Source organism: Taudactylus pleione, unplaced genomic scaffold (genome assembly GCF_031769625.1).
Source record: "Taudactylus pleione unplaced genomic scaffold, aTauple2 ptg000053l, whole genome shotgun sequence".
NCBI classification, from domain to species: Eukaryota; Metazoa; Chordata; class Amphibia; order Anura; family Myobatrachidae; genus Taudactylus; species Taudactylus pleione.
In genome coordinates this window covers 2,435,001-2,462,649 of record NW_028284455.1, presented here as the reverse complement: position 1 = coordinate 2,462,649, position 27,649 = coordinate 2,435,001, and the positions used below count along the sequence as shown (strand labels likewise).

Sequence of the window (27,649 nt, the reverse complement as noted above, 5' to 3'; positions counted from 1 at the left end):
CCAATTTGTTAACATATTAGAGAAATTCACTTGAAAACGGTCATGTTAGTATTGGCCATACTGTGCTCTTTAAATGCCTCCAAGTGCCTGATTATTCATTGTCAAAGGTGTACGTTAGCATTGCTAACTTAAAAAATATATATATATTTTCCCCCACCTTCTCCCATAATCATGAGCATGCGAGGGAAAAATGCATTTTGCTGTAAAACGTGTCCGTGAGTTTGGAGTTGAATTACTACATTCCGTTCCAAAAACACCTTACCTGTATGGTGGTTTCTCTGCAACATGGAACCTCTGAAGAAACTGATCCTCTCTGGGCAGATGCTGTTTCTTTATTCGGTATTTACTATTCAATGTGCAGATCACATAGTCCAGAAGATGCCTGTTTGTGTAGAAATATAACCAATGTCATCATAATATAACAGAGGTTCAACCAGTCTCATGCCCCGTGTATCCCCAGCAGCCTCTTGTGTCTCTCCAACCTCCATTCTTTACAGCCTCATGCCCCATCTCTCCAGCTTCCTGTCTCCTGCCTTTACAGCCTCCTGCCCGTGTCTTTCAGCCTCAATTCCTCGTGTCCCTCAGCCTCCCCCGTGTGTCAATCAGACAGACCTCGTTCGACAATCAGCTAGAACTTTCCCTGTTTGTCAATCAGCCAGACCCCCACCGTGTCATTCACCCAGACTCTCCCCGTTTGTCAACCAGCCAGACCCTCCCCCCATTTGTCAATCAGCCAGACCCTCCCCCCCGTTTGTCAAGCAGCCAGACCCCCTGTCATTCAGCCAGACCCTCCCCATTTTTCAATCAGCCAGACCCTTCCCCTCAATTTGTCAATAAGCCAGACCCTCCCACATTTGCCAATCAGCCAGACCCCCTCCTGTTTCTCTTATCATGCACCCCCCAACATACATTACACGACATGCTGCACCCTGCACAACTGACATAATCATTACACATGCTGCATGCACACACACATCCCCCTTCCCCCCCGCGGAGGTGCAGTTACCTGGTGCACTCTGCTGCACTTGTCCCATGCCCAGTCCGGAGTGCGGGCGCAGCAGATGGGAGCGGACAGCTGAGCCCCAACCACCTAGTGAGACCAGAGAGGGGACAGTCTCAGGTGACTGTGTGTAGAGGGCAGCCAGCAGGAGTAGGACAGAGGTCTCAGCCGGAGTCCGGAGTCAGTGTGGCTGATGTGTGTGCCTCTTCCTGACATGTGACACCCAGGAGGAGAGGAGGGAAGGCGACTATTGGCTGCACCGTGCGCTTGCGAAGTTACTGTAGCCGCCTGCCAACTGTAGTCCCACGCAAACACTGGTCAGGGCAGAGCGCCCCGTGCGATTGCAGGGGTTGCCTGCCCCTAGAAACGGCCCTGGTTGTTTTCATGAGGTCACGCCCCTTCCCACAAAGCCCTGTCCCCTTTTCAGGTGCGCAAAGTGTCCCTCTTCATCTTGCTCAAAAGTTGGGAGGTATGCTCCATTGTCTCCCTTAGTTCTGCCCCTGGAGGTGTAAATGATGTGGGATAGGTATGTGGAGGTGTAAATGATGTGGGACAGGTATGTGGAAGTGTAAATGATGTGGGACAGGTATGTGGAGGTGTATATGATGTGGGACAGGTATGGATGTGGAGGTGTATATGATGTGGGACAGGTATGTGGAGGTGTAAATGATGTGGGACAGGTATGTGGAGGTGTATATGATGTGGGACAGGTATGTGGTGGTGTATATGATGTGGGACAGGTCTGTATGTGGAGGTGTATATGATGTGGGACAGGTATGTGGAGGTGTATATGATGTGGGACAGGTATGGATGTGGAGGTGTATATGATGTGGGACAGGTATGGATGTGGAGGTGTATATGATGTGGGACAGGTATGTGGAGGTGTATATGATGTGGGACAGGTATGTGGAGGTGTATATGATGTGGGACAGGTATGTGGTGGTGTATATGATGTGGGACAGGTATGTGGTGGTGTATATGATGTGGGACAGGTCTGTATGTGGAGGTGTATATGATGTGGGACAGGTATGGATGTGGAGGTGTATATGATGTGGGACAGGTATGTGGAGGTGTAAATGATGTGGGACAGGTATGTGGAGGTGTATATGATGTGGGACAGGTATGTGGAGGTGTATATGATGTGGGACAGGTATGTGGTGGTGTATATGATGTGGGACAGGTCTGTATGTGGAGGTGTATATGATGTGGGACAGGTATGGATGTGGAGGTGTATATGATGTGGGACAGGTATGTGGAGGTGTATATGATGTGGGACAGGTATGTGGAGGTGTATATGATGTGGGACAGGTATGTGGAGGTGTATATGATGTGGGACAGGTATGTGGAGGTGTATATGATGTGGTACCGCCGGCTCCGAGTCTGACTGACTGAGATTACGTTACGGCGATTTGAAATATTGACCACGATAGATATCGCGCTGCCAAGACATTCAGATGAGCCGAACGCTACGGACCAATAACGTGGCGCCTTTAAGAAGTTAAGGGCGGGGATAGTATTCATCTTACATCTGATTCGCTGACCTGTCTGTTACTCAAACATACTGGCAGCTGGTTGGGCAAGACGCACCGTGCTGGCCTCCGTTGGGTGCGCTGCTAGCGGTCACACAATCCTGCTGGAAGCGGTGGGAGGAGTACTCACATGCAGGAGAGGAGGAGGAGGCGGCTGCCACAGGCCCCGCACACACCGGAGGATACGGAGGGGAAACCGGAACCCCGGATTAACCCCTGAACACCAGGAACGCGGGGGGAGCAGGGCGGGATCCGTGGGCTCCCCGGGCAGCAGCATGAAGGTGACAGTGAGCTTCGGCAGAACCAGGGTAGTGGTGCCCTGTGGGGACGGTAACCTGAAAGTTTCCAGCCTCATCCAGCAAGCGGTGACCAGGTACAAGAAGGCCATCGCCAAGGTGAGGAGCAAAGGATCTGTTTCTGTGAGACCATACTCCCCCCTATATTAGTGGGGTGTTCCCTCCCATCCACTGTGCCCTCTCAGCTGGAGCTCCCCACTGTCTGCCCTAGGAGGGGGTGTCTTATGTCTGTGGTGCCTGCATCGCTCTCACAGTGTTGCAGTACTGTAAGGATATTCCCTATAGTACTGTGTCTCAGTGACACACATATACACATACACATATATAAACACATATACACACACGGGGAGGTACAAGAGGTTGGCTCAGCTGCTGTTCTGATCCTCTGGGAGAGTTGTTGCATGATGCCTCCAGAGGTGGAAGTGTCTGCAGAGAGCTGCTGGCTGCATTGTGTCTGTGAGCACCAGGCTGGAGGAGCATAGCTACTATACTGTTGCATGTCTGTGGCCTATCTATTCCAAAAGTTTTTTTTCCCTAGCTATTAACTTCAAAGCTAAGGTGTCATTGTATAGACTGAGCTTAGTGTTGCATTAACCCCTCCTCTGCCCAAGTATTTCAAAGTATCACAAAGTGTAGCGTTACCTGTCAGGGTATCATGTTCAGAAAGTGAATGCTTGGAGTAGATTACAATTGTGAGTGTCTTCGGAGCATATCATCCACTTTATCATATCTAAGAGCCCTGTCTGGGGTTTTTTCATTTCCATTGTAAAATCATGTTTGTTTTTTTTTTTATTGTGCCATGGAGTTGGGATAATCCAACAACCCAGGAGAGGAGTGTGGAAATGAGACATTGGATAAAATAAAGGCCACTTAGTTACTATGATGAGTTTCTTGATTGGTGCAGAATTAGTGCAGGAATCCCTGAGCATGTGACAAGGTCAATAGACAGCCAGCTCTCCCTGCTTATTGGTTTCTCCAGGTTATGAAGCAAGCATGATGACCGTTAATGACATTTAACAGTTATATGACTATATCCCATCCAACGCTTTTTATAACTTTGTTTATAGAAAGCGTTGGATGGGATATAGTCGTATAACTGTTAAATGCAAATGATGTATAATACTGCATTATTTTTCATCTGCTTTACATGACCATTGTTTGATCCATTGAATAAACCTCTTCTTTCTAGTCAAAATCATTTTACCCTGTATTTTACTTTTAAGTGTTGCATCATATTTGCATTTTGCACAAAAGGCTTGTAGTGCCATGTCCTCTTGGTTTGGGGAGCTGAAAGAGCCAAATAACAGAAATGTTGTACAGTGTAGCTAATGTAAGAACAATTGGTAACATGCAGCATTTATTACGGCACTTTTACCATCCTTTCCCACATATTCGTTGATAGTTGTTTCATGTACTTGGTTTTGTTTTGTCTTCATTTTTATTAGGGGATGTTTATTCATAAAGGCTTTATGGCTGTTAACCAAAGTTTGCTGATATTATTTAGTTTCTGCAGATCAATAACTCTGACTATAAGGAGGCAAAATAGCTTTGTAATGTGCGATTGGGCTTCTCAGTTAATACATTCTCTTGTTAATTATTGACAAGCTTCCATTTTTAAATTCCTGGCACTGTTTATCTAAATTATTTTAGTTTACCTATCTGCACAGATCGAAGGTAGCCATTTTATTATGTTAAACCAATAAGGATTCTATCCGTCCACTAGGAACCAATAATATCACAGACATATGACATGTAAAGCACTTTGTGTATGTGTGATGTTTATTATGGCTTGCTATATGCTTCAGTCTGATGAATGTTTGTTCCTTCCACAGTCCTATGTCTTTGTGTTTGCCTAGATACACTGTATAACGCAGTTTATCCTAAAGGTGCATATCTACTACACGAGAGTGGAACAACTGTACGATTACAACATTGTAATCGTTCAATTGTTCATCATCCTGTGCAGTGGTTAATGTGCCCACACTGAATGATATGTCGCTCAGTGCAGGCACCCTCCCTCATCCCTGAACATGCACAACCTGTCTATCTCGTCATCATGGCCTGCATGTTCAGGTGATGACAGATGCCGACAGCAATCAGCGGGAGCGCGCATCGCTGGTCGTTGCCGGCATAATTACTGCACGATTAATGAGCGATTAAATGATAACTATGTCATAATCGCTCATTTTTCTCTTGTAGTGGATATGCGCCTGCAGGTTCTCCATCTTTGGGGGGCCGCTGTATACCACCAGTCCTCTGCCTATGACAGACCAGAGATCAGAACTGACTAATAAGAAAAATTTACATCTGGTTTCTGAAGTGGCCATGTCTCTGTCTACCTGTAAATCCCAGAAATTATGAATACATGTAATAAAAATACAGTTAATTTAAGTGAAAAATAGGAACATTTTCAGGGAGAAATTCCTAAAACAGACAATTGTTGTCGATCACTTATTTTTATTTTTTGTCCGCTTTGGTCTGTGCATCCTTTTATGCTATTTAGTTTTGCTTACACTGTATTTTTCTTGTTTGACATCTGTATATTATGTACTATACTCTAGCTGTCCATTGCATACTGCTGCTATTTGTTGTAATGTAAATAAACTATAATATTAAAGCTCAGGACAATCTAAAATGTTACACATTTGGCAAATATGTAGTGTCTTGTGAGTTCAGCTAAAATAATGGCATTGAACAGTACTTGTACAGTTGGTTATGAATATGTAACTAAATTAGCAAGAGTAATATTTTGTTTTATTTTTACATATTTTCTTGTTTAATTGGAGTTGTTGAGCACTGCAATTCTGTATGAATTTCAGAGACATCCATTGTGTTCATTCTAATGTCTACCTGCCTCCTCTCCATTTCCTGTGACTGGTGACGTTTACTTGTTTTATAGTGGAACAACTATATTTAATATTGTTATACTTTCTCCCGGAAAGAGTCATGATTTTGCGGTGGAACAAGCCACGGGAATATGGGCGTTTTTTCAGAGTATAGATTATTGACCGATTTATTCCTTACTCTTACTATTTTTTTATATAGTGAAGCTGGAGTGGAGTGATACTGTGTGACCAAATGTTTGGGTTTTTTGTCAGGAGTAAGCATTTATTTAAGTATATCATACAAATGCTACATTTATACTTTGTGACACTGATTTGATTGGGCCAGTTTCTGTTTTGGTTGGTATATTTCTATTTGTGCAAACTTATTTTGTAGTGAGTTCTGCATGTCCTTCTTCTTACAACCATACTTCTATTATTGCTGTATTGCATTTGAGTTGGCTGCTGTGGTTCAGGGTGAGCCCTTTAAAAGTGCAAAGTGACTAAAAAGTATGACTTGAGAATTCCACTGTCTTGATCTTTGAATTTAATCCAGTTTTACTTCACTGCCGTTAAACTATTGTGTGTACAAATTTGATCTGTAAAAAATACTTGCATTAAAGTAAAATCTATTGGTTTACATAATTACTATGTTCTGTCTCTTACATTTCTCTGCTCTCTGTAGACATAGAAGAGGTAATTTGTGTTGGCTATTCACACCCGATCAGACTGAGCTTTGGAAGAGGACAAAGAGCCAATAAACTGGCATAAGTAATATTTAAAGGTGCATACACACGTAACGATTTTGTAACCAACGATTTTCTGTCCGATTTTCCCTTGAAAAAGTGACCGATTTTTGAAGTGTAATGAACAATTTTTGCAACGATGAACGAAAAATGTTCTTTCCCTTAATGAAAATCGTTCTGTTGGACAGTCTGAAATGAACTACAAACGGGAGCGCACTTGAACGATTTGTGTTCATCTTTATTAACTCAGAAATGGAATGATTTTTTGAACGATAACAGTGTCGTTAACAACAAATCGTTCAAAAAATTGTTACGTGTGTATGCACCTTAAGACTTTAGTAAATCATCCTTTCAATTTATAAAAGACTTAACATTTAATGCAAATTTCAGCTATTATCTTATGTAGATCTATGGGCGCGATTCAATACCCGTGATTTAAATAGCACCAGGAGATAGCTCCCGGAGCTATTCAATTCTGTGCGATGTTAGGTCGGGGAAGGCTCATTCTCGCGCCTTAAACAGAGTGTTTAGGCGCGAGAACAGGCATTCCCTGACCTAACTTCCTGGCGCGATGCTGTTTTCCCGGCGCTAAGGGCAGAAAACAGCCTCGCGCCGGGACTTTTGTCGGATTTCTGCTCGCATCCCCGGAGGGGTTCGAGAAGAAATCCTTAGTCGGGGTTTGATGCGTGGTGTATTGAATAGCTCCGGGAGCTGATTCCCGGAGCTATTCACATCGCGCAGAATAGAATAGAGCCCTATGAAGTGATTTTGTCATGGTTATTTTTCTTCTGGGCTATATTATTTACTATGGTAGAAAAACCAGTCCATTACAGTGGTTAGCATTGCAGTCTCATGGCGCTGGACAACATGGTTCAGTTGCGGACTGTCACTGTGTGTGTGGAATTTTTTTCTGTTACGTGAGTTTCTTATTGGTGCCCCAATTTCCGTCCACAGCTCAATAACACACTGGTAGGTTATTTGGCTTCTGAATAACTAAATGGATGCAAATTCTTGGGACATAGGACTGTAAGCACCAATGGGGTGGGGACTAATGAAAATGATTATATATTCTTTGTAAAGCACTGCGTAATATGGTAGCGCCAGGGCCGTGACTAGGGTAGTGCGACCAGTGCCATGGCACAGGGCAGGGGGCGCTGTTTGGGCATGTAAATTTTCCTGTTTATTATGATTCTCACTTGTAGCTTCCTCTTCTTTTATCCTGAGCATCTCCTGGCTGCCCCTATCTCTTCCCTGGTCCTTCCCCATGAGGCCATGGCCCTTTTTCAGGTGTACTATCTTATGTCCCTATTTAAAAAATGGGAGAGGGGGGGGGGTGCCAATGCTCTCTCTGGCGCAGGGCTCTAGTTACAGCTCTGGGTAGTGCTATATAATAAAGTATAATTAAGCAGAACTGCAATACAGTGGTAATGTAGCAATTTGGTGTCATGACCCATTTATCTTTGATATGGAGATCAATTTATTTGATTGCTATAAGATTTGCATATGCTTTGTTGCCCGAGGTCATTAATATACAGACCATTATTGTAAATGTGACTAGTAAACATCTTTTGATACTGCAGTTTTGAGCTCATGGCAGATTTAACGTCCACCTGTCAAGTCCTTTGCTGTGTTACCGTAGGTTGACTACACTCTGAGTGGATCTCAGACTTATGATCAGTAGATATACTATGAGGATGGGAACATCAGGTGACCCTGGATGGAGCTGGATTTCCTTGTAGTCATCCATTGTTTTGAGTCTGTATCGGTACCAGTTCTGTGATGTTTGTAGCATCTTTAAGATATGTTCACAATTTTCTGTTTGTTTTGTTCACCTTCTGGATATATCAGGGCAGGGTAATGCACCTCTGGGTTAAGTTTAGTTGCGTTTTAGTATGTTGCCTTTCAGTAGTTCCCTCATTATGTGTTGAAAGTTAAAGCCACTTGATTTTTTTTTTTTTATGAAAATCTGCTGCAGGATTATATCTAGGGGACACTTTTTTTTTTTAAATTGTCATTTGCCAGATCCACACGCATATAGGGCCAAATGTAATAGGGTGAGAGTTTAGCAGTAATCTCTCACATTGGTCGAGTTTTATCTTCAAAATGGAAAAACATCTGAATGAGATTTTAAATCTGGAGTTTTTTTGAGTCTGAAAAACATACGAGTTTGCTCTGTTGCTTTGTTCTCTGGCTCTATTACATTGGGCGAGTTTAAAAAATGCGAGAAAACTCTCCAATTTTTTAAACTCTCACCCTATTACATTTGGCCCCCAGTGTTTAATATGTTACTGCCAAGGTTTCGTTTATGGGAGGTTTCTTCACCACGTGATGTGCTTTGTAGTAAGCGCAATGCATTGTTTCGTACAATAGTCTATAGTTTCTTTTCTTTGGGCTGTACTAGGGCAGGAGAAGGTGAGTAATCTGCATTAGTGCTCAGTCAGTACTTTTCTGTGTATAGAATGGGTAGTACTGTGTCAGGAGCATTGTAGCACCATATTATCTGCTCATATACTTGAATCAAGCTTTGAAAAATCCAAATTCACTGACCCATTTATGTGGCTTGTATACTATACTTAGGAGTTTTTCCGTTATCCTTTCTAGCAATAGCTCATCATAGATGTGTATAGTATAGCTTTGCTGTCAGATGCATCTAATCTGCAAGCTAATGTAGTTCATTGTTCCTGATGCCATTGGTGTGTGTGCTGTGCCTGTTAACATTGCTTGTGGCTAGAAAACACATGGATGTGGTATATCGTCCACCTGTTTTATTCTTCATCATTTTATTCTTTGTTTTGTTATCCATACCTTTAGTGACTTAACTCCTGTATCCCAAATATCTGTGACACTAAGAAGACCTGTATGATTTATTTATAAAGAGAGGTCTCTCTCAATAGCTTTCTTTACCTCTAATTTCACCAGGACCTTTTATTTTGCAAATTCATTTTTAATTATTTAAACACAGAGCATGGTGGGAGAATCTATTTTGTTTTTAACTTTTGTTTCCTATAAGCTTGTGCTTGTTTAAATACTTAACTGATGGCCCGAAGTACATACTAAATGGCCACATAATGCATTGCTAGTATTGGAACATTTTGCTACATGTACAACCTTTGTAATATAAACTCATGCAGATCTCTTCCACAGATGAGCCATCTCCCCTGTAATCCTAATGAGTGGGCTATTCATTTGCAGGTTTTGACTTAGCTCATTGTGGGCACAATGTGAGACGGGGGTTGCTAAAGCCTTTGTGCGGTGTTATTCATGCACATTGAGATTAGTAAATGGGCTTCTTGTAGTTTCAGCTGTGTTATTTTTTGTTTCCCTGATAGCCTGTTACAGAATTGAATTTGGCTAAAGTACTACTGCAGTGTTTAATCCATGGTTTGGCTGAGTTGGTGGCCATCCCTGTAGGTCACAAAGCCTACCGGGCATCTTACAGTATACCACTGTTATCAACATTAGACAGCATTAAATAATGAAAATAATGTACGTTCAGTAACTGCATTTCTTTTGGTTTTGTTTGTATTATCTTGTATAGTACAGGCTGTTGATATTACATGAGGGACCGTGGTTAATAGGTACACACTGGTACAGTAACCACATGCAGAAATGTAGTAGTATCATACAAGTGCATGAAAACATTTACAGTTGTCTGCTAACTATAAAAATAAAAGCATAATAGTGAAGCCTGTCCCCGAAGGCTTGTTTAGAGCTGTCACTTAAGAATGTACACCTTTTGGCTTCATGTCTGCAAACAAAGATTTCAGTCTGGGGGCCCCAGTATTGGCATCATAAACCATAGGGTACTACTACATGGTATATGTCTGGAAAACTCCTGCCTTTGTATTATTATTGGTCAAATAAGAACAGTAACGTGTCTGCAGTCACACACACGTCTCACAGCCAGATGCAGTATGCCACCCTTTACAGGACACTGGGACTGATTCTAAGTTGAGAATAAAGCATTAAAAAGCAAGTAACTATGTACCTTGGCAAAACCATGTTGCACAACAGATGGGGCAGATGTAAAATGTGCAGAGAGATTTAGTTTTTAGGGTGTGTGTCCAAACTCAATTACAAATTGCAGTGTAAAAATAAAATGTCCAGCATATGTAGGTTACATACAAAAGAGATGAGCGATTTGGTTTTGACTCGGTTTTTTAGCTTATGTTCGGATTTATCTTATTGGCTATGTAAACCACTTGAGAGCCGGCTAGCCAATAAGATGCATTTTTTGAGGCTTGAACATAACTAAGTAATAATGAACCGCTCATTTTTGCTATTTTGCATTAAATATAGAAAAGTATTTGCACCCCTTGCATTCCAACATTATTTGTCCAGGTGCACAGTTACTTGAGCTTTTTACTTTACTCTCAACTCAGAACCAGGCTCATTGTCACTTATTCCTGTATGCTCTAGATCAGTGGTCTCCAACCTGTAGCTCGCCTTTGGGTAGCTTGCCTAGCTGCAATGCTGCTGAGTCAACTAGGAGGAAGTGACCTCTGACAAAGCTGTGGAGTGACAGGGAAGCGTGTCAGGTGATTGCCGTAGGGCAGCACAATACGTGATGAACGCCATCTGGACATCACAGGAGTCGACTGCATTTGGGGCGAGTGACTCCCGCCCAGCCCTGCCAAAAAATCACACAGCAGCCTTGCCTATGTCTTTTGCTCCTCTACTGTACATCCCACCTTGGAGCCGGTAATTTAAAAGTGAAATGTGCAACAATATTAATTAAATGCATTGTTGATTTCTATGAAACATTTTTTCATTTTCATTAAATGATTTTTAATTTTTCGGTTATTAGTCAGAATATTTTTTTTTTTTCTTCTATCAAAAATGTTAGTAGCTCTTCAGGAGGTTTCATTTTTCTCGAGTATCTCACATCCCAATTAAGGTTGGCGACCACTGTTGTAGATCTACAGTTTAGATGGAAGTAATTTTCCAACCTGGCCTCACCAACGTCACATGGCTTGTTTTTATTGTCTTGCAAGATTACAGTACTCTGTATGGAGTAAATGGTTAATAAATAGTTAAAAAATAATGTTCCTTGTAGGCGGCCTATAAAGATGGAGAACGAGGGCTCTGTGTGGGGGAGTATTTATTCAATAAAATACTAAAACAGTGGTTATCAAACTCTCTTTATTTAAGCAATTGGAAGTTTGCAAATTAGCTTAATTAGTTCTTAATTACTCACCTTCTGAAATGGGTGTCTTCTGCATCCAGCGTCATGAGCCGGGTCTCCTGCAGCAGCCGGGAGTATGCTGTGTACGATAGTGTTTGTAAGTGTGTGCGCCCCCCCCATATGCTCCTCATAACGGGCGCTGGGAGAACTATATCTCCCAGCAGTCCCTGGAGCCTCCCAGCAGCCCTCCACTCCATCTTGTTACGCAGGGACCTCGGGCAGGTAAGTGTAAATTTTTTTATTTATGCAGCGTGGGGTTTTCAGAGCTGAAAACCCGGCAACCACTTTTTTTTTTTTTTAATATAATTGTATACGACAGGTATCTGGAGTGTGCATACCCGCGGTAATCCAGAATTGGGCGTAAAGTTTTTTTTACCTCTCTAAACCTCACGCCCAATGGAATATGCCCCTTGCAGTCCAGGTTTTAATGCTATCCTTGCTTGAGCACAGGTGACTTAATTAGTACCTCAGTCAATTTGATTTAATCATCTGTGGTCAAGCATATATATCCTTAAAACCTGTTAGGGTGCTTTGAAAACATTTGGAGTGTGTGTATTGTCTTTTGTTTAATATTTTCTTTACAGGTGGACTACAGATACCAACGGGCCATAATGTTCATGCACGCTGGCACTTGTTGTTCCATGCTGGGACAGGCTTGCCGGGACTTACAGGTTGTCTGTAAAGAACAATATTATTAACTATATTATTACAGTTGACACCGTATCCTCCGCTCAGGGGTTTGTCCCTTGGGATGGGTGACACCATTTTTTGAGGAGTCCAGACTGTCCGAGGGATTCCAGCTCTGGGCTGACCAATTTGGGGCTGGTTAATGGTGTGGCAGGATGATCATATTCTGTGCATCTCCCTGCGTTATCGGTCCAGCCCAGTTCTGGCTGGTGGAAAACAGGGTTACAACCAATATTGACTGTCATCATTATTGTTGTCAACCAATGACTGTCGACATTAATTTTATTGTCCTCATTTTGACTCTCTACAATTTAACTTTGAACCTTATAACCCTGTTGACGTTTGGTTGTCGACATGTTGACCATGATGATATTTAGTCAGTGAACATTTTGATTGTCTAGGTTTTGACCATCTAAATTGTGCCTACAGTACATCCCAGTAAAGGTCATGTCTGTAAAGCATAGAGTGCCTGACGATAGGGAGAGATCTATCATCCTTTTTGGTTGCACATTTCGTTTGGCCAACAGTTTAGTTTAGCTTTGCCCTATTTGCTATAAACACATTTCATTTGGATTGTTCATTTACAGTGGCTGACTAGTAAAACAGGAGTGCAGTTTTAATTTTAATTAAGATGTGGCAAAAGATTAAAGATCAGGTAATGAAGCTTGCATAGTATGTAGGACGGAGGAAAGTGATGTAGACTTTTGTAGTGATTGTTTCCTTTGCCCCTGGGCCCGATCACTCGACACATTTGTTACCAACATACATCTATTAATTTTAAAACATCACTGCTGGAGGCAAGCACATACCATTAGCTGATATAGATTATATTTGCGTATTTTCTAGTGTCAAACTAATGGGTGAAATGTACAGAAGTGAGCACTTTATTTTACTCACAGATTGTTTGTTTGGGTGATCCAGCCTGTTGCTTCTTTCTGATGGAAGCTGCTTCTCTCCTGCATTTATAATGTATTTTTTATCGGTTTCATCCACACTTTTGCTAAGACTATTGGAAAAGAGCTGCAGTGTATCCACATTTCCACACAAGTGTTAATAGTTCATACAGTCTTATTTATTGAATATACTGTATTTTGAGTCAACTTGCACAAAGTTTCACACAGATCTATGAGGAATCTCTTAAAGTGTTATATTGTGTTGCAACAGTTTAATATCTTTGTATTATTAAATGCAACAGCTGGTGCTGTGTAACTCATCTTGGAAGTTCATTATTTAAAAAAAACAAAAAACAAAAAAAAAACCACATAATACAAGAAGTCAAATGAATTAGCTGCAATTATAATGTATTAATAATTTAACACTGACATATACTGTAGTGTTGTATAATCTGAGAACTGTATTTAAATATATCAGTCCCAGACCCATTGGAGGACGGATACACACTTGCCAGATGACAGTTTACCCATGGTAGGAATCTTGAGCCCACGTGAACATGATTAGAATATACAGACATGATGCAGGTACCACCCTGGTCTAAAGGCGCCCATACACGGTGTGATATAGCAACCGATCCGACGGATTGGTACGATATCGCTGCTATATCTTGCCGTGTATGGGCATGATATTGGACAGAGCGCGCTCCCTTGGGGTCGTACATTACACCTCCAGATCTTACTGCAGGTTCATTTGTTCTGGGGATATGATGTACGATCCTATGCAGCGCTATGCGAGGGAGGTGTTGGCATATCGGGCGGTCGGCCACCGGATCGCATCGTGTGTGGGGACCACCCGATATGTCAGCCATCGGATTCCCCGTTGCGTCGCAAGGTGCATATCGCATCGTGTATGGGCAGCTTAATTCACATCCAAGCTCTGTGATACAGGACTACTGAGGATTGTGCTGCCCTATACTGCAGGGGGTTGTTGAACCTTGCTGTTACTGATACACAGAAACTTATTGGCTTTAATGATGTAAGTATGTATCTTATTTATGTAAAGAATGTTATTATTCTTCCTAGAAAATAAATTGTATATATTCAGAAATATTAATACATATGTTTTCTGCATCCCTTAATTCTGTCCCATATAGTTAATTATAAATTTGTACAACAGAAAAGCCCACTTGGGAATATCTAATATTCCCTCCAAACCCTGGGGTCAGAGAGCAGGTTACTCCTTGCTGTGATTGAGACAGGGGGCGTGCATTCATAATTCATTTGCTAATGAGGTTGATACTCGGAGATTCTCGCTGTTGAAGACCCGGCTTTTTGATCTTTATATAACATGGTAATTTGAGACTTGTACTGTTACTTTGCTTGTTTCTCATTATCAATAGCTGTGTACTTATTTTCTTATCATTGCCTGTGATATTGACATTCTTAGCTGTCCTAGATACATTTTACCTTCCAGTCATCTATGTGTCCTTACTTGACACGCAGAACAGGCATCCAGACCCTTCCTCACAATAACTCTGTGTGTCTCCGCTCTGGGTCTCTGTGTCTCCTGATCTTTACAGTGTGGGGAATGTTGATCTCATTTTACTAGTATTGAGGCTGATATGAAACCTGCTTATCTCATTGACTTGTTCTATTTTAGGAATTATTATGAAGGGCTTTTACATATTGCAGTTGTGATTGGGCGATCACTTGTGGTAATGTTGATAGTACAAAAAAAATAAAAATAAGGGGCCAATACATTTCAGTGTATGCTTTTGACTATCTGCTATAAAATGTTGTTCTTATTGTTCTTTTTCCAGTTATGTACTGCCTCTTCTCTTTTAATAATGCCCTTATACATTTTGCTGTGTTTACATACCAGCTGCAGACATTTGTTACCTATTTACAATTGCAGTTTCCAAGAGGAAAAGTTCAGTGCCTTTTAGATGTACAAAATCCCCATAACTTTTTACATAGAGGAGTCTCAGCCTGGGATCTTTTGGTTTTTTAAGTTGAAAAGCTGGAATATAATTTACTGTTCACCTTCCTTGATCAATATTTAGTTGACCTCTTTGTTTAAAGTTCAGAACATGGGGTACACTAAGTTAATGCATGTAAGCTCATAACTTTATCCCTTTGACTGACTGTCCATAACCAGCGAGAGATAGACTGTCTGTGAACTTAGGGTCCTCATACACGGTGCAATTCAAAGTTGGTAAGATGTGTTGTACAATTGCCCTTGAAATTCTTCCCTTGAAATTTTTCATAAGATGTGATCAAATAGTGTACGATTGAACATTACGATCATAGGATAAGATGCATAGAAGTGTATCACATTGTACTCAAAAGATTGTAGATCTCTCTGCAAAACCATCTGATCTGTGATCCAAATAGAAGATGGCGGGGACGCGCATCAGGGCCGCAGAACACACAAAAAACACCTATTTTCATAAGATTGGTCTATACAACCTGTTGAAACTGTCCATATTGGGTAAAAAATCGTACTGTGTATGGGCACCATAAAAAAGACTGACCCAAGGTTCTGTTCACCTTTTTTCCGATCTCCCGCTAAACACAGCAGTGGCCTGGTCAGTGTACCACCGTACTCTGTGTCAGTTGGATCCCGGAGGTGAGCTGATGCAGAGTCACTGCAAAAGGAGAAGAGAGCCGTCCATGCCGTTCTAGGGCAAGAGTGTATATTTTTGGCAGCTGTTTTGCGCTAACCAGAATTCGGTAACTGAGCTGTCTGAGCCACTGAAGTTCGTCAGCCAGTGGTAGCTGCGAGGAGGACGATGAAGATGGGGTCATAAACCGGAGTCAGCTGTTTGCATTACTGGATCTAACAGAGCACCAACGCTGGATTTAGCGGTGTACCAGTGGTGGTGGTGGGTGATGCTGTGAGGATGAGGAAGAGGTCAGGAGTGATAGAGGACCGGCATCACTGCTACCTCTTGGTAATCCAGTGTACCCCATGTTCTGAACTTTAACCTTTTCTAACATATATATATATATATATATATATATATATATATATATATATATATATATGGCATACAGTGGACTTTTGTATAAGTCTCTCTTAACTTTCAGTAGTGAGAATGGGCATGTACTGCTCATTCTACTTCACAGAATTGCTGAAGCTGGGTCAGGTTAGTTAGGGATATGCAATAGGCAGCAATTTTGGTCTTGCCACAGATATTTTGATGGGATTAATGTCAGGGCTCTAACAAGATTGGCAATCCTTGTTGCTGAAAATATATAATTCCCATTAAATTATGCTGCAACCAAAGTAATTCATGGTGTACATTGTTTGATCTGTGCCTTACAGTACATACTGCTTAACATGCAGCCCAAAAAAACTCGTTTAGTCTCATCAGACCACAAGACTTTCTGCCACATCTCTGCAGTATCCTCATTTTACAAACTTTTTGCAGGCAATGGGTTTTTTTTTTTTTTTTTTTTGCAACCGGGGCGTCTGACCACTTTTTTAATAAAGTCCTTTTTCTGTGGAATGCCTTAGTTATTGTTGACGTGTGTATGTTATCCTCCATGCAGCCATTGACTTTTGTAGCTAATTAAATCAGTTGTCCTTGCTGTAGCTCAGCTCCTTTGATAAATGTAGTTCTTGTCCTCTCACTAAATTTAGGGAGTCAGCCTGTTTCAGTTACTTGTTCCACTTCTGTACAATGGACCTCAGTTGTGCTCAATGTCTTTGCAATGGTATTTTACCCTTCCCCAGATTTCTGCCTCTGTATAATCATACCTCTGATTTTGATATGTTTTTCATCTTCACTTTACATTTTTTTTATGAAGTGAGTAGATGCTGCCAAGCTGAGGTCTTTAAAAATAATTGACAACAGATGATCCCACTCATTTCTTATACGGATGGAGTCACAAGGAAGTGTATTATACCTGTACCAATTTGAATTTGCAGTGACAAAGTGTATGAATACTTTGTCTTTTTTTCTTTTTTTACTTTTTTTGTTGTTGTATGTATAAGTTTTGAAGTATTTATTTTGTCCCGGCTTGGTAATTAGTAATTTGTTAAGTGCCACAAGTCCTACTTCAATTTCAGAATGTGCTGCTGCAAAATGGGGAGCAGCAACCAATCCAATCCGTTATATTGCACGGTATACAAACGGGAAGCCGGCTGCCTTAATACCGGCAGCCGGCTTCCCGACTGTCATATCTCGGCGAGGGTGAAATGCCGGGCGTCTAGATGTAGACGCCTGACACTTCCCCGACGCTGGGAGACCGGCGCCCGGCATCCCGATCGAAGGGATGCCGGGCGACGCGAGCGGACAGCCGCGGGGGGGCGGGGATAGGTTTAGGGCACCCGGGGGGGGATTTAGTGTTAGGCACCCCCCCCAGGAGGGTTAGGGTTGGGCTAGGGGGAGGGAGGTTAGGCACCCCCGGGGGGGGACTTAGGGTTAGGCACCCCCCCGGGGGACTTAGGCTTAGGCAGCGGGGAAGGGGAGGTTAGGGTTAGGCACTTATAGGGGGGATTAGGGTTAGGCACCCCTAAGGAGGGTTAGGTTAGTCAATACTTACCTATCGACGATCGGGATTTCCAGCGCTGTCGGGCTTCCACTGCAGGGAACACTCCTGTGGTCGGCCCAGGCGCTGCCGGGAATCGAACCGCCGGCCATGCCGATTCCTATCGCACACCTCCCATTGACAGCGCAGAATGCTACAGACAGCTGTGATGCTTCAGCTCTGACAGCATCCCACGGGCTGGGTTCTTGGCTGGGGCATCTTAGAAATATACTTTCCACTCGGTAGTGCAGCTTTAGGGTGGTAGGCACCTCTTCTACTCCTCTCCTGGCCTATTGGTTCAGTCGATTTGCTCTCTAATATTTGAATTCCACAGACTCATATTATTGATGGGGACATAAAATGGAATGAATTTCATAGATCCTGTATTGAACAGTGTGTATTAGCTGTTAACATTTTAATGGGTTTGGCAACTAAATAAAGCACAGATCCATTTTCAGGTGTAAAAATCTGTGATTTATTTTATAATCCTGAAATCTGCAGACTGTCAGCCATAGTGGAACCCTTTATAAATGTGTCTAGGTTATCCCTGGGGAACCCTTTGTATAAGTGTCTGTTATTCCTGGGTATCTTTACAGTAAAATAAAGTACAAAAAAACTTTGAAGTTGCCATTGTCAGGGCTGGATGCCGGGCGCCTGTCTCCCGACGTCGGGAAAATGACAGGCGTCTAGATATAGACGCCTGTCATTTAACCCACGCCGGGATAAAGCAGTCGGGATCACGTCAACCGGTTTCCCGATTGCATCCCGGAAGTAAAGGTAAGTTCTAGGCTGGGGCTGGGACTGGGGCCAGGACTAGTCTGGGTGCACTGCCTAAGGGGCACTATTTAAGCCTGAGGGCACTGCATAAGGGACAATCTTTAAACCTGGGGGCGCTGCATAAGGGGCCAGCCTGGGGGAACTACATAAGGGACCAGTCTGGGGGCACTACATGGGGGCACTGCATAAGGGCAAAGCTAAACTACAGGGGGCAATGCATAAAGGGGAAAACTACAGGGGGCACTGTATAAAGGGCACTGCATAATGGGCACTTTTGACTGAGAGCCAGTGGGGGAGCAGCCTGAGACCTGTCGGGCTGGATTGGTAAGGGAGATACCCCTTTTCCCGGCACGTGCATAATTGCGAAGGCCCCCACCTGGCTACTTTTTGATGCCATCCGACTGGAAGAAATTTCTGGGGAGAACACTGGGTAATATACAGAGAGTTTTGGTAAAATTAATATTAAAAATAAAACCTAAATCTGCTTTTCAGTCTGCTTAGGACGTAGAATCATGTTGTTTAACAAAAATGTATCTAAATTTTTGACCATTCAAAGTAGCCACCTTTTGTAGATATTAACTCTGGACACACTCATGGGATTATTTTTACATTGGAATTAAAATATTTCAGTTCCTACAAATGTGTTGCACTTGTAGTTTGCTTTGTTTTGCAAACCAGCTCAATGGGGTTTCAGGGCCTGTTTCAGAGATGGACAGAATTGGGCAGCACAGACGGTGTAATGGTTAGCATTACTGCATCACAGCACTGAGGTCAAGGGTTCATTTCCCACTACAATCCTAACTGTGTGGAGTTTGTATATTCTCCCTGTGCTTGCGTGGGTTTCCTCCGGGTACTTCGGCTTCCTCCCATACTCCAAAAATGTACTGGTAAGTTAATTGGCCCCCAACAACAATTAACCCTAGTGTGCATGTGTGTGAGCATGTGAAAGGGAATATAGATTGTAAGCTCCACTGGGGCAGGGACTGATGTGAATGACCAGATATTCTCTGTAAAGCGCTGCGGAATATGTGTGCGCTATGTAAATAAATGTTAATAAATAAATAAAAATTGCAGACCCGCACACGACCGGCTGTGCAATTCGGTCGATCTCAAATGCAAATGCAGCAGGAGGTAGTGTACCCGCTAGGCTGTTTTAGCGGGGCGCGGCGCCCTGCCCTCCTTCTGGAAGGCAAAAAGCGCCCTGCCCTCCAGAAGGAGGGCAAAAAGCGCCCTGCCCTAACAGCCTGCGGGAGCCGTCTTCACCCACAGGTCGCAGTGTACCGCGGGTAAAGAAATGTGCGGTGACCCGGTCATCGCCGGAGAATAGACGCCGGGCGCATGCGCCCGGCATCTATTCTCCCTGTCAGCAGGGCTTGGGGGCTGCCCGGCGTGTCCGTAAGTGCCGGGCATGCCCCCAAGAGTGACGAAAAGGGGACGCGTCTTATAGACACGCCCCTTTTCGATGACCATGCCCCCTTCTTGGTCACGCGCGCGCTTTCGGCACGCGCACAAACGTGCCCTCTCTAGCTCCGGCGCCCTGCCTCCCGCCGGAGCTAGAGTGAACACTATGGAGGTGTCTGTAGGTCACAGCCTGGGATCACCATCGCAATAGTTGCTCCTTTGGTGTGGCTGTGGTAGCTGGTCAGGCTGTCTCACTTGCAGGTCCCCCAAGCCGCTACGGTGTTATGGGGAGGGGGACGGACTGGGATTGTGCCAGGCCAGTGTTCCGGGAGTGCCGAGGCCACGGACTGAGTCGGCGCATGCTGATTTTCCTGGCCTCGCAGGCTAAGTTAAGTGAAGCATACTCAGAAGGGCCAGTGCTGCCGGCATCATGACCGATTGTCAAGATGGTGATCCGAAACAGCGTATACAGACGCTGCACTTGGATCGCTATTTCTGTAAGGAAGCGTCTGCTTCTTGTAGACTCTTCCTGCAGTGTTATATTTGCAGGACGGTATTGCAATTCTGTCTAAGGTTGTGTAATACTGTCTGAATCAACCCCCTAATATGGAGGTATGTTTTGGGTCATTATCTTGTTGTAAAAGTAACCCTGGACCGGACGTAGACCAGGGGGTATTGCATGATGCTGCAAAATGCTATGATGTCCTCTTTGGTTCAAGGTGCCAGTCACTCTGTGCAAGTTGCAGACTCGGGCTCCAGCAATAGAGCACCCGACAATCCCGCTGCTTCCAGTGACTGTTTATTTACTAAGTGGCAGCTTGTAACAGCCGCCATTTCCTACTAGTTTAAGCCCAAAATTTAAAAGGCCAATGCTTTTTAATAGAAAAACATGCTGTCTATTAAAAACAAGGGCCATTTAATCTTTTGTTCTCATACACACCATGAAGTGGCAAATTGCTTTGTAAGTAAACTCCACACACTGTGGAACCGTAATTTCACCTACTAAATGGTGTCAAATATCCTGCATGATTAAGCAAAGTCTTCACATTTTCCATCAGTCAATAAAACAATGTTCTAGTCTTCAGTAGTCCATGGCCTAGACCAGGAATGGAGAACCTCCTGCCCGGGGGCCTTATAAGGCCCTCGGTATCATTTGGTGTGGCCCTCCAGAGCTTTTTTTTCTGCTAGCCTCATTTGGCTAGCAGGGTGCCTAGAATGACACCCTGCAGCCAGAATCTATGCAGCAGTGCCACCTGGAGCATTCTTAGGACGCTTCAGACGGTCACACCGCTGCCCTTGCAGCTCCCCAGAGCATCCTCAGGATGCTCCGGGCATTGCTGTAATCACCGGCGATTGTGGTCCCGCCCCATGTTATGTCACGTGGAGGGGGCATGGCCTAAACCAGGCCCGCAAATAATGTTATATATATCAAAATGGCCCTCGGCAGAAAAAACATTCCCCACCCCTGGTATAGACCATATAACTCTGAAATTTACATTATTTTTCTGTGTTCGCTAACCTAAACTTTTTTTTTTTTTTTAAGCTCTAGCAGTTTCTCGCTTACCTTTTGTACCATTTCAGATTAATTTCTGGACTTGAATGGTGTCAATAATAACTTGAAAAATGGGGATATTCCAAAACCATTGACTGGTACTGTATATACTGTATTTCCATTTTAGATTTGACCTATTAACTGTGTTTTGCAGTGTCTGAGGTTGTGATGTTTTCTTGGAGTCTTGTCCAGCTGTGTTACTGCTATTTATGTAGATAGATCTCTATGATGATGTGTTTCTCTGTAGGTTTCCTAATTTACATTCTGGGAAACAGTTTTGTGGACATTCTCTGTATAAATTCTATTCACTAAGTTAGCAATTATTGCTTTGCAGCACTGGAAAAGTGCCTCCAGAGCGGTCGTGTATTCCTATATCTTTCCTTGCACCATATAGAGTTGCGCTGGAGAATGAGTAAAGAGTCTTTACCATATAATAAGCAGTTTGTGTGCAGCCGGACATTGTAGTGATGTACTGTATTGCATTAGCCCCAGAGAGACTGCAGGGAAACGTAGCTTCACCAAACAGAGGCATTTATTGAACCAATAAAAAAAGTGAAAATTGAGGCTGTGATATCAAATGGTACACAGTATAGAACACAGACAATTACTACTTTTCTTTTTATAATTTTTTTTTTTATTTAGAACTTTTTTTTTTAAATATAGATTATACACATAACACAACTTATTGCTGATGTATTGAGTGTTATCTGAAAGCAATTTGTTCCATATTTACGTAACATATCTTTCTCACAAGGATTTGACACTTTTTTTATTTTTTGTAGCAGTATCTTATATTATCTGTGCTTTTTCTGTGATGTCACAGGTCAACAACCACTTAGGGGGGAATTAAATTAGCCGCAGTAAATACAACGTGGGCTAATTGATCCCCTGGAGCTATTCAAGTAGCCCCGAAGTGCAGCACTTACCGGGGATATTTCTTCACCACTGTACAAACAGTGAAAAACAAATTCCAGATAACTACGTGGTTAATGGGTGCTGCGACCCTGTTATTGCACAACTCTGTGAACTTTACATGGATTCTGGGCCTAATTCAGACCCGCTCGCAAGCGTGTCGATGGTGCCCAAGTGCGCATGCGCACGACGGAGGCAGCTCCGTCGTGCGCATACGCGAGACCCAAATAATGACGGCCAAGCCGTTGTTAAGGATCTTGCACCAAAGGGGGCGTGCTGTCGATGGTGATTGAATGACACCCTGCAGCCAGAATCTATGCAGCAGTGCCACCTGGAGCATTCTTAGGACGCTTCAGACGGTCACACCGCTGCCCTTGCAGCTCCCCAGAGCATCCTCAGGATGCTCCGGGCATTGCTGTAATCACCGGCGATTGTGTGCTGTAATCACCTTTTGGTGGGCGTGCCGGGGGCGTGGCTGCCCAGACGGAGGCGTTCCCATGGGAACGCCTACCGTCTGGGTCCGGCCCCACTGACATCACTAGTGATGTCAGTGGGAGTGCTTTTGGCTCTGATAGAGCCAAAAGCACTCCTGGGCTTGCGGCAGCGAGACCCTACTGCAGGGTCTCGTCGCAAGCCTGATGGTCGCGATGGTCTTGCCCGATGGTCACCCACAGTTATGCGAGCGGCCAGGAGGCCGCTCCAAGAAGGAGCAGGGACGGCCCTGGTTCAGAGTGAGCGCTCTGTCAGAGCGTCCGGCTCTGAATCAGGGCCTCTGTGTGTTGACACCCATTAACCCGTGTTAATGGCCATTGACACGTCAATTTAACGGGCATTAACAAAGGTATTTGGTGAAAGAGGGTGCCTAATTGGGCTACCTTACTTTTTTACCCCCGTTAAGTAATCAGGGCTAATTGAATATCACCCTTATCCTGCTTTCTAATTTTTCATACGTTTGCTGCACCTATCATTATGGCATTAAATCATTTAAAGCTGTAAAATGACAATCTATTAAAACATTTTATTATTTTAATTTTTGGCTAAATCAAACAGTAGTCCCAGGTCTAAATATGTATTTGTGGTTTTCTTTTCCAAGTTCTCGCTTTGTAAAGCCAATTATTATAACTTTTTCGTAAGCATTTCGTTGCACTAATGTGTCGATTTTATTCTAATTATTTTGATTCTAATTTTCACTTTTTGTGCAGTTTATACATCTTTCTACCAAAAACCTGGGTCTGACCTGGGGTTTTTGGACATGGTTCCAACCCAGGTCAGACCCCATTTATACCGCTTTTATGCCTAAATTCCGGGTCTGACCTGGAGGTTGAAACAGGGGGCCCGATTCAGACCCGCTCGCTAGGATGTGTTCGCACACAGCCAGCCGATTGTTTGCAATCTGCGCATGCGTACGCATCGCAGTGCGCTTGCGCAAACCAGTCCATGCAGTCGCGAAGAGCTCGCTCGCTGAGCATAGCCACCTCGCTAGACTGAGTGACAGGACGAGCCGTTTGTGGGCGGTGACGGGATGGTTGATGAAAACGGGGGTGTGGTGGTGCGAACGCAGGCATGCCTGAGTGTCTTAACGCCGTTTCAGAGGCGTGCATTATTAAGACGCAGCGTGATGGTACACGTCACTTGGCTGAATTTTACACTGAAGGGCTCGCAGTGCTTGCGGTAGGGTATGGTCAACCACAAGTGCTGCGTATGTATCTGATGTTACCGATGGTTGCATACACTTCCTGGAGATGACGTGCGTTAGTGGGCGTCTTAAGACAGGCTAGTGGGCGTCTAGTTACACACCATGATTGCACGTTAAGACATAGTGGGCGTACTAATGCTTTGCGATCGCGGGATTTGCATATTCTGGCTGCGTGCGAACGCGTCTAGTGAGCGGGTCTGAATTGAGCCCAGGGTTCCAAAACGGATCAGACCCGGATTTTAGCTGTGCTGACAGGATGTTCCTAAGTCGGCACCGTTCACACCGGAGCCAGGTCTGCAGTGACCCGGCTCTTCCAGCGTGAAAGTGGATGCTTGGAGATGACATCATCTCCAAGCACAACTGAAGTTGGCCAATCTGCATGCTCCAGAGGTCATTGTGACCCAGATCGCGGCATTTAGACTGCAGGATTTCACGGGTCATTCCCGTGTTAATCCCTGTAAGTTACCTGGTGTGTATTGCCGGATCACTCGACCCGGGAGTCCTACCCTGTCCCCCTTTACACCAAGGAGCTACCCGGGTTAACCCTGCAATAACCCGGGCTTTAGCTCTTGTGTAAAAAGGGGTATTAGAGAGTGAAAGCAAATAATGTGTGCTATTGGTTCCAGGATGTATTTAAAAATATATATTTATACATTTTTAAATAATGTACTTTTATTGGTGCCAGTTTTCATAAACCTCCCAAACATTGTCTGATCCGGTCTGGATTGAAATGTGTCTCTACTTGTTTGTTAGCAGTCTTCATTATTTACCTGTCTTTTAATAATTACTAATTGGATGAAAGTGCTATTAAATTGGAATGTTAAACTGTTAATTGGTATTGTCTGTCAATACCACTCAGGAGAAGTCAAGTGATTTGATCTGTAGCGTTTTATACAATGTACGCAGAATTGGTTTGTGTTGTCTCTGGTTAACGTGCAGAGTTTCGCTCCCATGTGTTATTTTGGCTTACATGTTAATATGGCCAGAGCTACCCAGGCCACTGTCAGGGTGATTAACCTGTACCTTGCCACATGCATATTTATATTGTGTACTTAATAATGTCCTCTAAATTTGTTTACTGAATCTTTAAAAGTACACTATTGCAGTATTTACATTACATGTATTTTAATATACGTTTATTTTATCATTCTTATATAAATATTCTGGGTGCAAGTGTTGCAGTCCCTTCACTAATGCTGGCCATACACGCTGCAATTATCGGGACGATCCGCCCGATATTGGCGGATCGCCGCGATAATTGTAGCGTGGGGGGGGGCGACCGAGGGTTAAATATTGCTCGGTCGGGCATGCTGGATTGTCCAGAATGCCCGTCCGATGCAATATTTACCCGGTAACTGTCGGCCGCATCGGGCAGTGTGTGCCCAGCGCGGACGACAGACAGACATTTCCTGTGTTCCTTAACAGGGAAATGTCTCCTCCCCCAGGGGCGGAGCGCGGATGTTGGGCTATACACTGTGAGATTTCTCTCACAGTGTATGCCGCGGACATCTGCGGCTGGCAGCCGGGCAGATAAAATGTCTGTCGGTCTGACAGACATTTTATTTTGCCGTGTGCCCAGCATAACAAATATGCTTCCCTAAACATTGTTCCATTGTATTCTTGAGGTGGGAGTAATCAGGGTAATACTCCAGTGTTAAACTGGCAAGTACCCCCTAAACAGCCCCAGTTAAATGAGGCTTTATTAAACTTTATATCTGACAATTCCTTCACACAGAGCATTTACTGCTTAGAAAAAAAATTAATTGAAAGTGCAATTTAAAAAGAAAAAGGTAAAAATTCTTATTAAGTATGTATACATAATTACATAATACTAAGTAATATGAGTATATTAACAGATGTTTCCTCATACACTTTTGCTGTAGTTGCGCCAAACAGCCCTTCTCAGCGCGCTTAGTCCTGCGTGACTCATCTTGCGCCAAGCGTCTTTTTCCTTTGAATGCATGTTTTAGTTGTGACGCGATGCAATAAAACTGCTTTATGAGACTGCATTGATTAATTAACTTTGCCTGTTCCGCATTGCTCTGTCCCATGTGCTGAGAAATTGGATGGGTATGGGATGATGGCGCTCGGGATCCCAGTGGTCAAATCCCGACGCCGGCATCCCGTCAGGGTTAGGGTACCAACAATTGTCAGTAGGTATCCTAATCCTCCCTACCTCTAGTGCCTAAACCTAACCCTCCCCTAGTGCAAAAGCAACCAGTATTTACCCTTCATGCAAAAATAATGTGTATATTTGCACCCCTTGCATTGCAACATGGTTTGTCCAGGTACACAGGGCCTGATTCCGATTTGGGAATAAAGTAAGAAAGAGCAAGTAACTATGCATCTCAGGAAAACCATGTTAGACTGCAAGCGGGGCAGATGTAAAATGTGCAGAGAGATTTCGAGGGGTGAGTCCAAACTGAAGTCTATATTGCAGTGTAAATAAAGTTGTTCAGCATTTGTGGGCAACATGCAAGAGCAGCCAGTATTTACCTCACATGTAAAAAAACGTCTGTATATGCTCTCCTTGTAACATGGTTTGTCCAGGTGCATAGTTACTTGCTCTTTCTAAAGGCGACGATGTGCCGGTCGGAAATGCCGACTGGCTCCCGACTATGTTCCGTGATCTGTTGCAGGATCGGTGAAATCCACCATGTTAAATTTCACCGATGTGCCAATCACGATCATATTTTGATCGTGATCGGGCAAATCTGTAAAATCCAATATGTTGGATTTAATCGTTCCTGCGATGCTGGGTTGCAGGATCGCAACATTGCGGCAATCTGTTGCAGATGTAGGGGCCATTACTCTATTCCCAAATCTGAATCAGACCCACAGTTACCTGCTCTAACTTAAGGCCCCCATACATAAGCAATCAGAAAACCACAACTGAATCATTTCCGTGTAGGAAGTGCTAGGGTGCATCGGCCACAGCTTTTTTTTCATGCCAAGTTCCGTTGTACAGACTCTTGAAGCGGTTTAATTATATTGCGTTGCGGTTAAGATGCACATTTAAGGTGATAGATGCTACCCTGCTCACTCACGCCTGCTCACTCTCAGGTGACACATCTGTATGTAGCACTATTGCCTATATTGGGCTTGATTCAACTCAACGCAAATTGAATAGCACAGGGAAGGAGCTCCCGGAGCTAACCAATTCTGCTCGCTGTTAGGTCGGGGAATGACCGTTCTCGCGCCTTAAACAGGGTGTTTGCCCATTCTCCGACTAAACTTCCCAGCGAGATGATGTTTCCGCCCCACTAAGGGCTGAAAACAGCATCGCGCCTGTACTTCTGTCGGATTTCTGCTCGCATCCCAGGAGGGGTGCGAGAAGAAATCCATAGAGCATATTTGGGTCACAGATATTCTAAACGGTCTTCTGTGTAATTGAAAATGGTACGTAATGTCACTGGAGAGTATAATTGTTAATGTAATGTTTATATGAGGCGTCTGTTTCAGTGTTCTGCAATGTGCTTTTATTGTGTGTAAATTCACTTTTATGGCAGTTAGAATTGCACATATACAATATTATTAAAAGTTTCACTGATTTGAATGACCGCCTATTAAACTGAATACTGCTTTCCACTGTGAAAACTGCACCATTGTGCATTTGA

General features: G+C 43.5%; 1 protein-coding gene across 14 annotated transcripts in view; it reads left to right on the top strand.

Annotated features, from left to right (window-relative positions):
- Positions 1-2,627: 2,627 nt before the first annotated feature.
- The window catches only part of PARD3 (par-3 family cell polarity regulator), a 629,380-nt gene continuing 604,358 nt past the window's right edge, over positions 2,628-27,649 (top strand). For all 14 annotated transcript variants that reach the window (XM_088462693.1, XM_088462692.1, XM_088462686.1 and 11 more), the window contains exon 1: positions 2,628-2,924. In XM_088462693.1, coding sequence (XP_088318819.1) covers positions 2,805-2,924 — 120 coding nt within the window. In that variant the 5' untranslated portion in view covers positions 2,628-2,804. The remainder of the gene's footprint in view (positions 2,925-27,649) is intronic.